Source organism: Paroedura picta, chromosome 16 (genome assembly GCF_049243985.1).
Source record: "Paroedura picta isolate Pp20150507F chromosome 16, Ppicta_v3.0, whole genome shotgun sequence".
Classification (NCBI taxonomy): Eukaryota; Metazoa; Chordata; class Lepidosauria; order Squamata; family Gekkonidae; genus Paroedura; species Paroedura picta.
Genome location: NC_135384.1, coordinates 26,440,463 through 26,453,358, shown reverse-complemented (window position 1 = coordinate 26,453,358; position 12,896 = coordinate 26,440,463). Strand labels below are relative to the sequence as shown.

General features: G+C 40.1%; 1 protein-coding gene across 2 annotated transcripts; it reads right to left on the bottom strand.

The window, feature by feature from the left end:
- Positions 1-2,861: 2,861 nt before the first annotated feature.
- On the bottom strand, positions 2,862-12,031 carry LOC143825972 (keratin, type I cytoskeletal 27-like). Of its 2 annotated transcripts, XM_077314428.1 has the most exons (8): positions 11,365-12,031; positions 10,500-10,582; positions 9,441-9,597; positions 7,182-7,343; positions 6,260-6,385; positions 5,185-5,399; positions 4,041-4,078; positions 2,862-3,203 (listed from the first exon to the last, which is right to left on the bottom strand). In XM_077314428.1, the coding sequence occupies exons 1-8, from the start codon at positions 11,860-11,862 to the stop codon at positions 3,100-3,102; spliced, it is 1,383 nt and encodes a 460-aa protein (XP_077170543.1). In that variant the 5' UTR covers positions 11,863-12,031; the 3' UTR covers positions 2,862-3,099. The 2 variants fall into 2 exon arrangements, with proteins under 2 accessions (XP_077170543.1, XP_077170544.1); XM_077314429.1 differs by lacking the exon at positions 4,041-4,078 and having other exon boundaries at positions 11,365-12,030.
- Positions 12,032-12,896: the final 865 nt, after the last annotated feature.

The following is a 12,896-nucleotide window of genomic DNA, read 5'->3' as shown; positions in this document are numbered from 1 at the left end:
CCTGACTTCTGCCATGACAAGAGGAATCGGGGCTAGTAGAGCAAGAAATCTTCCTTGGCTAATACTCAGAGGCTAAGCAGGACCATCTCTGGTTAGAATTTGGATGGGTGATCACCATGGAAGTCCAGCATCCTGACACAGTGGCAGACAATGGCAAACCATCTTTGGCCATCCCGTGCCTTGAAAACTCCATGGGGTCACCATAAATGAGGTGTGACTTGGTGGCATCTTTAACAGGAGAATGAGAAGAGATATGGGGGTGTATTCTTTTTTTGCCTTATGCTGGAAGTATTTAAACTATTATTGTAAGCTGCCTAGATCCAGGAGGAAAAGTGGAATGTAAGTTAAAAAAAACAAACAAACAAATATTTCCTTTCCCTTTCTCAACTTCTGAGCACCGTTCTCCAGCATGTCATTTGCCCCATGTTGAAGGAAAGTGAGCAAGGCAAGAGTTGCAGTTGGTAGGCATTTTGCACATTGTAACAATCACCACCAGAGAGATGGTCAGGAGTACAGAACGTCTATGTGAGCCTGCCTGAGCTATAGGCCTTTTGCTACAGCTGGAAGTAAAGGGCCCATCCTGTTCAGCTACCCCCACCCTTCTTCACAGCACCTAATGTTTCATCCTAGCAGCCAGGCCGAAGAGAACACATTGGCTGCAGAAAGATAGAGTAAAGCCACTACCATGGAACCCAAACAGGAAAAAAACAAGCTAGTCATAGTGTAATGGTAGTGATACTACTCCTCTTTTCCCACAACCAACTGGCTGTTCTCTGGGCACCTTGGCAAACTCATTGTCTCATCTTAGAGCAGAAGAGCAAAGAGCAGAAGAGCAAAGTCCCTTCCACACATTTCAGAAACCTAAGGGTTGGCCAAGGTTCAGCTTCTGAAGAGGGGCAGTCTTTCATATATAGAGGAACTCTGGTAATTAAAGATTGTCTTATGTCTTATATTATTGTATGTATGAGTTTTGCAGGCAGGTGCACATGGCAGCATAGGCCTCTTTAGGAGAATTGTGAATGAGGTTTGCGGTGAGCTGCAAAATGATGACCGCTGATTTAAGGCAAAAATTTCTTTAGATCACCCTTTTGCTGAGGTAGCTCAGATATAGAAAGCAATACAACGATATTTCAGAAACAGCAGGATTGTAACAATCAGCTTACTCTTTAGATTTAACTCCAAAGTTTTGGAGTCTGTATTTTGTCTGATGTCACCTTGTCATGCATATCTATGTCAAACTGCATTTCCTGTGGCTTAGGCTCTGTCAAAAACATTCCTGAACTGTTGCCAGGATGACATTATCTCTATAGTTTGTATTTTTGAACTGTAACATTGATAGATTGTTATCCGGGCCAATTCAGTTCATGCAGTAAACGTTCTTTCTTTCTTACCCCTATTGTGACATCAAGGCATGTACTCATACTTTGTCCTGAGGAACTGTAAGGTTACTTGTCACAGCTTGAAACATTAGAGTACATTTTTTTGGTCTTCACAGATCAAACTACCAGATTCAGTAAGTGAAAGGACGTATAAAAAAGCTGAAAGCCACTAGGTACCTTATGGACCTATGAGCCAAAGGGTAGGCACCTGTGAGTAGAATCAAGAAAGCCCCTTGTTGAGTGGAAGGCACTCTTATTTTCAAAAGTGGTGACTAGTTTTTATTTCTGTTGTTTCACCTTCTGTACACAATTCCCTGCATCATTTCCTTTGCCATCCTGGATGTCCTCCTGAGTGAGTCTTTTGGGAGACTCATCAAGGAGCCACATCAAGAAGGAAGCAGGAAGTCCATTGTGCAAAAGTGACTGCACTAGTAATTCTCTGACTCATATGCTAATATGGCTTCTGAGAAGTTAGAAAGAGCACTTTCTCAGAGGAAATTAATTTAAATGCCAAAGAACTCCCTTGTGATTTTTACTGGTGCTTCAAAAGGAAGTTGTGATGCATCTAAGAAGCTCTCAAATGGGAATCGGATATTTTGGAATCATGCTCTTTGGCTTTGATTCTTCAATGCCCTATTTCATATTGCAGATTTTTGTCATGTCTTATGATGGAGTCCCTAACCTTGATAAGGCTGTGGAGACTTTTGAGTTTTGACGACCAGTAGTAGCTACCATCCTAAAATGGCTGCCATTGGAGTTGGGACCAAATGGGAGGTGCCATGGAGGAGGGCAAAACACCGAGAGATCCCAGTTCTAAGGTTCTCGTATGCTGGGGGAAGCAGTTTCCAAATGAACACTACCTGCGGACCCAAAGATAAATGCTTCCCAGGTTCCTTTGAAGCATCTCTTGCTCCAGTGAGGTGGAAGGAAAGCTTTGCGGGAAGAAATACTTCTGATCAGCAGGTGCTGTGGCATGTTGAGTATCACTATACCAGATGCACATAATTAGCAATCTGGCTGAAGCTAAACAGGGCTGGGTCTGGTCACCATCTGAATGGGAAGCCTACTGGGAACCATACATGGGCTCAGTTGAATTCCTCGTCAGAAAGGTCGGATATAAATGAAGAGAATGCATAAAATCAACTCTTGCTACTCCGGTGGCTTTTCACTGCTCCCAATTGCCAGGGATGTCCCTGATTTCACCTAATACTTTAAACTAATCTCTCATTACCCTCACACTGACAAGCCCTTCCCATTCGTTGTGACCCATGTGCTCTGGCTTTATCTTCCCAGTTTTGCCCTGCACCCTTTCGCCTGGCTCTAATCTACGTATAAACAGTTGTAGTCACAGTTGTGGTTGGTATTCGTTAATGGCATTTCAGCAGTGCTAATATAATCCTACAGCTATAACCTGTGCTTGTTTTCTATGCGCAAGGTTCGCGTATACAGAGTTGAGAGGACAATGAAAGCAATAGGCAGATATTCTTTGCTACTTAGAAAGTTTATTGCATTGCATGACTAAACAGAATGTCGTTCTTAATACCGTAAAAAGGAATACACCTCCATATAGTGAGAAGAAAAGCATATTGTATTTTTTTTTAGACTCCTTGTTTGCAAGAAACTACAAAGCTGCAATTGATTCTGGTTTCAGGAAATTCTCTTCTGGGTTCTCCCTTGCTGGCATGCTTTGGCAGGCTGCAACACTTCTTTATGATGCCAATCACTTAGCGGCCCTTTCTTCAATGGACTTCACTTGAGAAGAAACTATTTTGCCATCCACCATCTCTTCTACGATGGTTTTGACCACTCTGGTTTTAGTGGGTTCTGAAAGGGGCAAATGTGAAGACAGGTATTATCCACTAATAATAATCACTACAAAGTAAAACGAAGTGCATTCACTTCACCTGTTTACCCACCATTCAGTGATTTCCATATGTGAGCCAAGTGCCAGAACTGAGCTGAGAAAGACCCAAACTTTTATTGGGGATTGTAGGCCAACACGCATTTTTGCAAACCGTGAATATCAGGTTTTATGAATAAGGCCAAAACGTGTATTGTTTTTTCACCAGCCAATTGGATCTTATAATAGAGACAACTGAGTTAGTCTGTAGCAGTGGCAGACAGTAAGAGTCCAGTAGCACTTTTAACAAAATTTGTTGCTTCGTAGAGTGCTTGCACTCGAAAGCTCACGCCCTGAATCAATCTTTGTTGGTCTTAAAGGTGCTACTGGACTCTGAATTTATTGTGCTACTTCGGCGACCCATTTGAATCTATTAATATTTACAGTGTTTGTTGAACACTGGCTTCTAAAATGCGGTTAGTGTGTTCGTCCTTGAACTGACATTACTTTGGGCTGCATCTTCCTTGTGTCTCTATTTTGGGAGCTGATGGTACCACTATTCTGAACATGGTTGGGAAGGTGATGAAGGCTTTGGGAGCCAGCATTCTCTGGAATTAGCAGAGAAAGGACAGTGGAAGTGGAAATCAGAGTCAATAGGTCCAGTCAAGAGATTCAGCAATCCAAGGTGATCCTTGAGTTACTTATGGAGAAACAGGGCCTTAAATTATACACCAGTGACTGGGTAATGGATTAAATGTAGGTTTGGCTGTTACATTTGTAAGAATTTGCAACTTATTATTGAAATAATAAGTTGTAATTACCTCTGACATGAGTTTTTGTTTCATATGAAGATCGGAAACTGTTGTAAAGGAATAAAATAATAGTTAGCCTTCTTGCAGTGTTGATGAAATTCTATCAAAATGGCCGCTTAGGAGGTTAATAAAAAACCTTAGTAGAAAGAGAACATATTGCTATAGTCAGTATATACTGTGCTGAGATTTGTTTGTTTGTTTTAAGTTTAGAATGCATCCTTTGTAGATTTTGTAGGTTTTGTTGATGAGACTCAGAAAATTCGAGTGCTGTTTAAAATTCAAAGATATGTATTAATGGGAAATTTGAATTCCAGTCTGGTTGCTGGGTCTCCCTCACAGAGAATAGCCAGTATAGAGCAGTGAGGCAATATTGTTATTTGGATCAGCTTATGTTTCAGATACAGCAATAAAACTTTTGAGTTACGCACAATGCTGCCCTGAAAGTCAGAAACAGAAAGAGCAACAGTTGGTGCTTTTAAGTTGCTTACAGCCTTTTCCAGTATGCTTGTTAATAACTAATATTGCCTTCACTTGATTTATGCATCTTTCTGACTATAATCTGAATACAAATCAGCACTTTATATTTAAATTATGTTTTCAGCATGGAAACAACTTTTCCCTTCTACTCCTGCGGCTGTTTCATTAACAGCAAAAGTCACTCGGCTCTGCACAATTCATATCGGAAAGAAGCAAGGCTATGCCTGCTTGTGTCCAAGACAGTATTTTAAAAAAATTCACAAAAAAATGTCGTGGTTGGGATTGTGTAACCTTGCTGCTTGTTTACATCTTCACTGCTGTTAAAGTGGCAATGAACAAATTAATATAACCGTTCAGTCCTAACAAGAAAGTAGAAAAACAAGAGAAGATGCGTTTTCCAGGCAGATGAGGGATTGTATCCAACTAGCTTTCTCAGAGGCAAAAAGGAGAGGAAAGGTTTCCTTGGACCATTCAAAGGAGATGTACTGGGACCTGCGTAAACAAAACCCATGTGACATGGGGAAGTAATAAGGAGTGGAATTGGGAGCAGCTGAGTGGGAAAGTTGGAGAGATCCATCTCAGCATAATCTGTCTTGTGCCTCCAACTGGGAACCATCAGAATGAGACAGAGAGCGGGGCAGAGTTGGCTACAAGTAGGTATGTGACATTTTCTTACTTTTCCCCATCCAGCAGGCGCCGGTATGTTTCAATTTCCATTTCCAGGCGGGTCTTGATGCCTAGGAGTTGCTGATACTCTGAGTTTTGGCACTCCGTCTCAGCCCTGATCTGCTGGAGCTGATCCTCCAGGCCACTAACTTGCTGCTGGAGCTGTGCCAGCTGAGTGCTGTAGTTTGCTTCCGTTTCTGTCAAGGCGCCTTCAAGTGAGGCTTTCTGTTAGTGAGAGAAATAATACAACTTGGAAGTGCTGCCATCCTGAAAGGAGAAACATTTGACTTCCATCCTCTGAGCATCAAATGGACCGTTTATGCACTGGGAACTTCACTGCCCCAGCTCCCGTGCAGGAGCACAAATAGGGGGCGGATGAGGTGCACCAGGCCAAATGCTCCCCCATGTGGGTGCAGAAAGAGGTGGGCAACCTGCGACGACTAAAACTCCAGCCTGCAGCCCAGCATGAAACCTCCAGTGCATAAACGGTCATGGGAATGCTTTTAAAACAGAGAATCCAGGGACCGCTACGCAAATCTGGGACTTTGCTTCTGGTACAAAATGTGGCGACTCAGCAGTCCCATACTGAACACACAGGCAGTCCATGTGATACAGTAAAACGTTATGGATAAATGAAAACTACAGCAGATAGTGCGAGGGACCGAGTTTCTTCCTGCGGTGATTAAGAGAGGAGGCCACAAGTTAATGGAGAAGTTTAACTGAATGGCGGTTTTCTCTAAAACAACAGACTCTTCAAAACTATTTAATTTAGGCAGCCACCCTTTAGACATGCTCTTCAGGAATGTTGCCCTAGAGCAAATGAGTACTTCTGATTTTGAGCACAGTAGATTGTGTATATGCTGGAAACTAAGGCTAGGGAGAATGTACTCTGAGCTTCTTGGTCTCTGGGATCTAATTCTTCCTTGGGGCTGTCCTTAGTGCTTCTACTAGCCTCTGGAAGGGGGGGGGGGTCTATGCATTTATTAACAGATTTAAAAAAAAATCCACTTGCCTCCGTTTCTCTTGTTCTCTAATGGAAAGTAATTGTACAGATGTTAATCCTGTTAAAAGAGAGCTCAAAATACCTTCGCCAGGAGGGATTGCAACTCAATTTCCAGTGCTTGGAAGGAACGTTTCAGCTCTACTAACTCATTCCTGGCTGAGTTTACAGCCCCGGCGTCATCATAAATTTGTTGCTGCAATGGTTGACTCTAGAGGAAAAAGCAGTCAAATGCAAGTTAAGACAAGGAATGCATCTGCTGTTGTACAATGGCTTCTTTCATGCAGGATCCTTGTGGGAGAATCATTTTGTACAGTGTCAGGGTATAAGTAACCGCTGTAAACTATGAGTGCTATGAGTCAAGTATGCTTGAATCAAATGAGCTATCTTTGCTATCTGGGCCCTATTCACCATAGGGAGTGTCTTCCCCATCGCCCCATGAGCCTCCTCACTGTTTGACATCCCAACGATAACCTCTGTGCTGTCTGTTTAGGTTATTAAGATCTGATTTCTACTTGCTTGAAACACCCCCATGTTTCAGAAACTGGAAAAGAGAACTGAAGTGATTCATATTTTGTTAATGGTATAGTTTTTATTGCATTTTACAATCTACAAAACCACGTGCGTTTTCAGAGTAGGACAGATACTATGAATAAAAAATGAAGCGCAGGTGAATTCATTTAAGTGAAAACACATGACTTAGAGGTTTTTTTAAAATCATTAAATGGGTGGGGGTTAATTTCCATTCTCTTGGAAGAGAATTGTACAGGGATTCTTAAAACGGTTCATAAAATGGTTAATAAAACGGCCCCAAGGGCAGGGTTTATTTTGGGGTGTAGTGAAGTAAGTTTTAGTCTTTGGATATGTTTCACTCTTCATTGCAAAAGTATACTAAACTATTGACAGGACATTTAGGTTTAGTATCTTATTTGCCCCTATGTTTCCAGCTACTCATTGTAAGATCAGGAATCTTAAGTGCATAGTTCAAAGCTTCTTTGAATTCTTACCATTTTGTTAAACTGTTCTTCAGCCTCTCTGCGATTTTGTTCTGCGAGGTCTTCGTACTGCGCCCTCATGTCATTCAGTAGCTTAGTCAAGTCTATTCCCGGAGCAGCATTCATTTCCACAGTCACGTCGCCTGTGCAGCTGCTCTTCAGTAAGTTAATTTCCTGGGCAAGAAGACAACAGTATATTCAAACAGATTGTTTCATGAGTTGAAAAATAAGCCTTGAGTTCAGCACCTGAAGTCCCTAAAAGAATGCCCACTAAAATCTATGGTAAATACTTAACAAAGTTTTAGTAGTTGCCCTTTTAAGCATATCCATGCATTATAGTGCAAGACCTATATCTTTCCTGCAATCAGTACATAGAAGAAGGGTTAGTTTTCATACCCTGCTTTTCACTACCAGAAGGGGTCTCAAAGCAGTTTATATTGACCTTTCCTTCCTATCACCACGACAGGACACCCTGTGGGGTAGGTTGGGCTGAGAGAGCTCTGACAAGACCGTTCTATGAGAACTATCAGGACTGTGGACCAGCTCATGGTCACCCAGCCTGCTGCATGTGGAGGAGGAGTGGGGAATCAAACCTGGCCCACCAGAAGATGTCATTCTTAACCATTGTGCCACGCTAGCTTTCTTCCATTTCAAACTTCTAAACTTTCTTCTATTACAAATCACATGTTGATTGGTCTCATAGACATATTACTTCATTCTTATACAACTCTTAGATTTTGTAAGTGCTGAAATTCAGTGATTCACATGTCCCTGTTTACTAGAGTGATAGTCTAATCCATGGATATTGTAATTTGGGGTGGGGGTAGATTCGAGGCATACCTGAACACCTGAGTTGTGTCTTGTGTGTTAGCACAACTCTGTTTGGAAATACAGCATTAGCAGGGCTCGACATTCTGTTAATATTTTCATGTTTCTTTTAGCTAAGTATTAACATTTTCAGTTGTTCCTTAACCATGTTTCTTAATTTACATTTGTTGAAGTGTTTCTAGAGCAAACCACCTCTGAGAGAAAACTATCTGTATCTCATTCATCCAAATTAGCTGCATAGCCTGTACTGCTCTGATTTGGTCTCCAGAACAGCTACCAGGCAGAGTAGTTCTAAGCAAGAAATACAGTAGAATTTCAAGCAATTGAACCTACTCCAGTAGTACTCATCTGAAATCTAGATATGTCAGCTGTATTTTATTGGTTGAAAGTGTAAGATGGTGATATGCTCAGGGCTATACCCAGGTAGGGGCGGAGAAGGAGTGTCAGCCCAAGTCTCTTTTATCTTCGATATTAAATATTAGACCACACAAGTAGTAGTGAATACTCTTCAGAAGAGAGGAAACTAAACTAGTTTATGACACTATCTAAACTTAGCCAGTAATCTTTTGATATACAGCTGGGAACATCAAGCTTTCTTGTTAGGGTTTCTCCCTATTTTAACCTGTCTCCTACGTGGCTTTCATAAATCCAGGAATAAAAAGATCTAGCCATTTTTTTACTCAGTCTTGTTGCGACATTGTCTGCTTTTTTATGACACTCACCCCTTGTGATTTTTGTACATGTAGGTCTCATGATTCCAAGCATGGTTTTTTTGAGTAGTCAGAAAAGCCCCTTCCTCCCTCCCTCCCTTCCTTTCCTTTCCTTTCCTTTCCTTTCCTTTCCTTTCCTTTCCTTTCCTTTCCTTTCCTTTCCTTTCCTTTCCTTTCCTTTCCTCCTTCCTTCCTTCCTTCCTTCCTTCCTTCCTTCCTTCCTTCCTTCCTTCCTTCCTCACCAGCAAAAACTAAAATTAAATTAAAATATCTGTTGGATGCTACTTATATTATGATTTTATATTGCATCTTGTGGATTATTTGTTCAGATAATGTTATATAATGATATAAACACATTTTATTGAAGAGTCTCTGTGAAACATTTTAACAGTAATCTATATCACTACCCCCAAACACATCTCTCAAGTTACTTTGTTTGGCTTATCACTTCCCCGGAGACTTCCTAAAAGCATCATTTAGGCCTAATCCAGAAATTCTTTAAGATCTGCTACTTGAGCTACTTTTAGCATATTGATATTTTCTAATGAGATTTTATTTCTGTTATTATTACTACTCATCCCAAATCTTTGGGATTGTGTGGGCTATACAATTCAGTTCACCAACCCTGCGGTTGAGGTTGCGATTGAGGTTGACTTGCCCCTGGTGACTTGCAAAGCAAGCTTCATGGCTGGGGTGAGATTTGAATTTCCCCCAAGACATAAAGTTCTTTTACCTCCTCATGATTCTTCTTAAGGTAAGTCAGTTCCTCTGACAAGGTTTCAAGCTGTGACTCCAGGTCAGACCTGTTCATGATCAGGTCATCCAGAACTCTACGCAGGCCATTGATGTCTCCTTCAACACTCTGACGAAGGAAGAGCTCGTTTTCAAATCTGAAAGAGGTGGGGAACATAGTGACATGTGTTTAGCGCACACAATTGGCATGGTATCCGTTGTTTGTAAAAATGGAAAATGGACCAAATCAAAATTGGGAAACACTTTGTGAATTAAAAGGTAAGTGGTCCTGAAAATAAATTAAAGTTTTAAAGAATTCCTTATTTATATAGTATGCAAAAATACAGCAGGATCTCCTAGCATATAAAAAAATTGACTAGGCATCTGTGATAGTACATTACAGTTTTATGGGATTGAACTAGAAGCCCTGGCAAGGCTCATTCAAACGCTAGGATAATTATAGTAGGTATGTTGATTACTAAGTTCCAGTAAACAGGTTGGTTAGACATAAGCCCCAGAATTGTGGCTTCAGATCTTCACTCATCCTTGTTGTGTATGGTATTTTTGTTTACAAATCTTATTTAATCAAGAACTGGCTCAAGCAAACAAGCATTTTTGTGTAGATAGATAGATAGAGAGATAGATAGAGAGATAGATAGAGAGATAGATAGAGAGATAGATAGAGAGATAGATAGAGAGATAGATAGAGAGATAGATAGAGAGATAGATAGAGAGATAGATAGAGAGATAGATAGAGAGATAGATAGAGAGATAGATAGATAGAGAGAGAGATACACTGAATACTTGGTGTGCTTGATATATAAAGCTGTATTGATTTCCTTATATAATTAACAATTGCCATTTTTTGTCTGTTATAACAAATTCCATCTAAAATGCTATGCTCAGCTCTTATAAACACAGTATTGCAAGTAGAATTTTGGTTTAAGTTTTTATGTTTATGATTCCTGTTAATATCCTGATATTACTGAAAGGCAGAATAGACTAAAGTAACTCAACACACTAGAATTTTAAAAAGCAGAAAAGTTTGCATTTAGCTTACTTCAATCTGAAGTCATCAGCAGCAAGGCGGGCATTGTCAATCTGTAAAACTACATTGGCATTTTCAGTTGTCACGTTGACAATCTAAAGTGAAATATGGAAACAAAACTCTATTTAATTTTGTTGCAAATTTGCATTTTGGAATTAGCAGTTATTTATAATCAAGAATTGCTGAAAGACTAGCTCAGAGCAAAACTGTATTTAAAAAATATTCTTCAGAAACATTTAAAATAATAATAATATGATAATAACTTTATTTTTATAGCCTGCCAATGTCTCACAACCCCAAAATCTGCTGATTATGAAGAAATACGGTAGGAAATATGGATTTTATAATTTTCAACTGCATTTGAATTTAGAGCTCTTTTGTTACAATCCATGCACTTGATGAAAATTATTCAAATACTTTTGTTTAACTAATATGAAGATAAAATATGTCATTAAGAAATCAGTATCAAAATGTTTCAATGTTATCACTTGGAAGAAATATACATTAAAACTGTATTTCTTCAGACAAACCAGCAAACAGCCTAGCTAAGTAGATCAGCTTCAACTTGTCTGTTTATTTTGATTAACTTGATTCTTCAGTTGTACATTTGGGCTGCTAGTTCCCTGAAAAACAGGTAACCATATGTGATGTCATTGAGTCTAAAAGAAATGTGTGATGAACCTCATCTTTTACTGATCTTTTTTGTATATTTCAGTACATACAATCAAAACCCAAATTCTTGGTTTTTAAAAATGTTCTGTGTACACAATACAGTATGATCCTCAAGCAATCACTGTATCATTTGTCCAGACTGAGTTCATTTAATGGCTTTACACATTCCCAAACTGTACAAGCTGCTGAACATTTGTTTTCTTACCTGGTTCCGAAGATCTTCAATTATGTGGTGATATTTGCTATAATCACGTTGTACTCCAGGTGCTCCAGGTCCATTTTTTTCATACCAGTTACGAATTTTACGCTCCAGCTCAGTATTGGCCTCCTCCAGAGAACGCACCTTTTCCAGATAGTTTGCTAGGCGGTTATTAAGGTTCTGCATGGTTTCTTTTTCAGCACCAGCCAGGAACACACTGTCGCCCCCTCCAAAACCACCCCCCAAAGCCATGCCTGAGCTTGAGCGGTAACCTGCTCCATAGCTACCACCACCACCTGCCACAGAGGCACTGCCAAAGCCAGCTCCATTGAAGACGCTACATGCGCCTCCTGTGTAGCCTAGCCCTCCATAGCCTTGCCCTGCCATGGATCCTCCACCAAAGCCATGCAGACTGCCTCCTCCAAAGCTTGCCAGTTTGACACCTCCATCACCCCCAACATGGGAAGAAATTCTCCTGGATGCAGTAGAGATCCGAAGAGACATTGTAGACAAGTGACACGCTTTGCTAAAATGCAGCAGACAGAATCAAAGGACAAGCAGTCAAAGGAGTGGCAAACAGTGTGCTAGCGGGGGCAATTGACTCTGCCTTTTATGTAGGATCATTAGGGTGTTGCTGTGTAATTCCTCCTACCTGTGGCAAAATATTTTTTTTTGTCTGCTCAGCGGATCTATGCTGTAACTGGTTCTCTTTTTTTCCCCTCCCATGGTTAGCGTTTAATTTAATATGCTGTCCATTTGTGCTGTTCGGTGCCCTGAGGGTGTTTGTTATGCCAGGGGCGGAGTAGGGTGGAACAAAGTTAAAAATTCATTATTAGATCGTAATTGTAGGTGAGTAATTCTTTTCTTCTTCTAGACCCCAGGCACAAATCTTCCTCATTCTCAGAGCAAGTCTCCAAGTGACATGCTTACAGTTTTGTCTTTTCAGTGTTTGCAATAATGAGATGATGTTCCTTCTAGAATTACTGTCCATGTTTCTTTGACAGCAGTCCCCAGTTGCTTGAAAAAATGCTGGAAAAGCCCCAGCTACTATATGATTTACATAGCCATCTCCTGTTGGAGTATATTGCTGCATTTTAGGCTTTTAAAAGAAAATACATAAGATTTCTTAAAGCATCTTAAGTTGAAAGACGGATATGAATATTGCTGTTAAAAATGAGTGGACACTATGGATGCTTTGAAACCTACCCAATGGAGGTTTTATTTGGAAGTTCTAGGTATTAAAAACTTGAATGAACAGTTTGCCTAATGTAGACATTTCATTAGAATTACACAGATGAAAAATGTTTAAATTAGTTTTCACATGTCCAGGGAAAATGCCCTAAACTGTAGAATGCAATCTAGAGGATTTTACGCCTGTCTTTCTAACAAGGAAATAATTGAAATAATAATTGAGACAGATACTAAAGTCTCACAGATTTTATGCACTTTTACTGTGACAGAAGTTTCTTGAGTACAACTGCTAGCCCTATAAAATTGGAAATTCTTTTTTCAGGATTGCTTCTAGAATAATGCTGTTT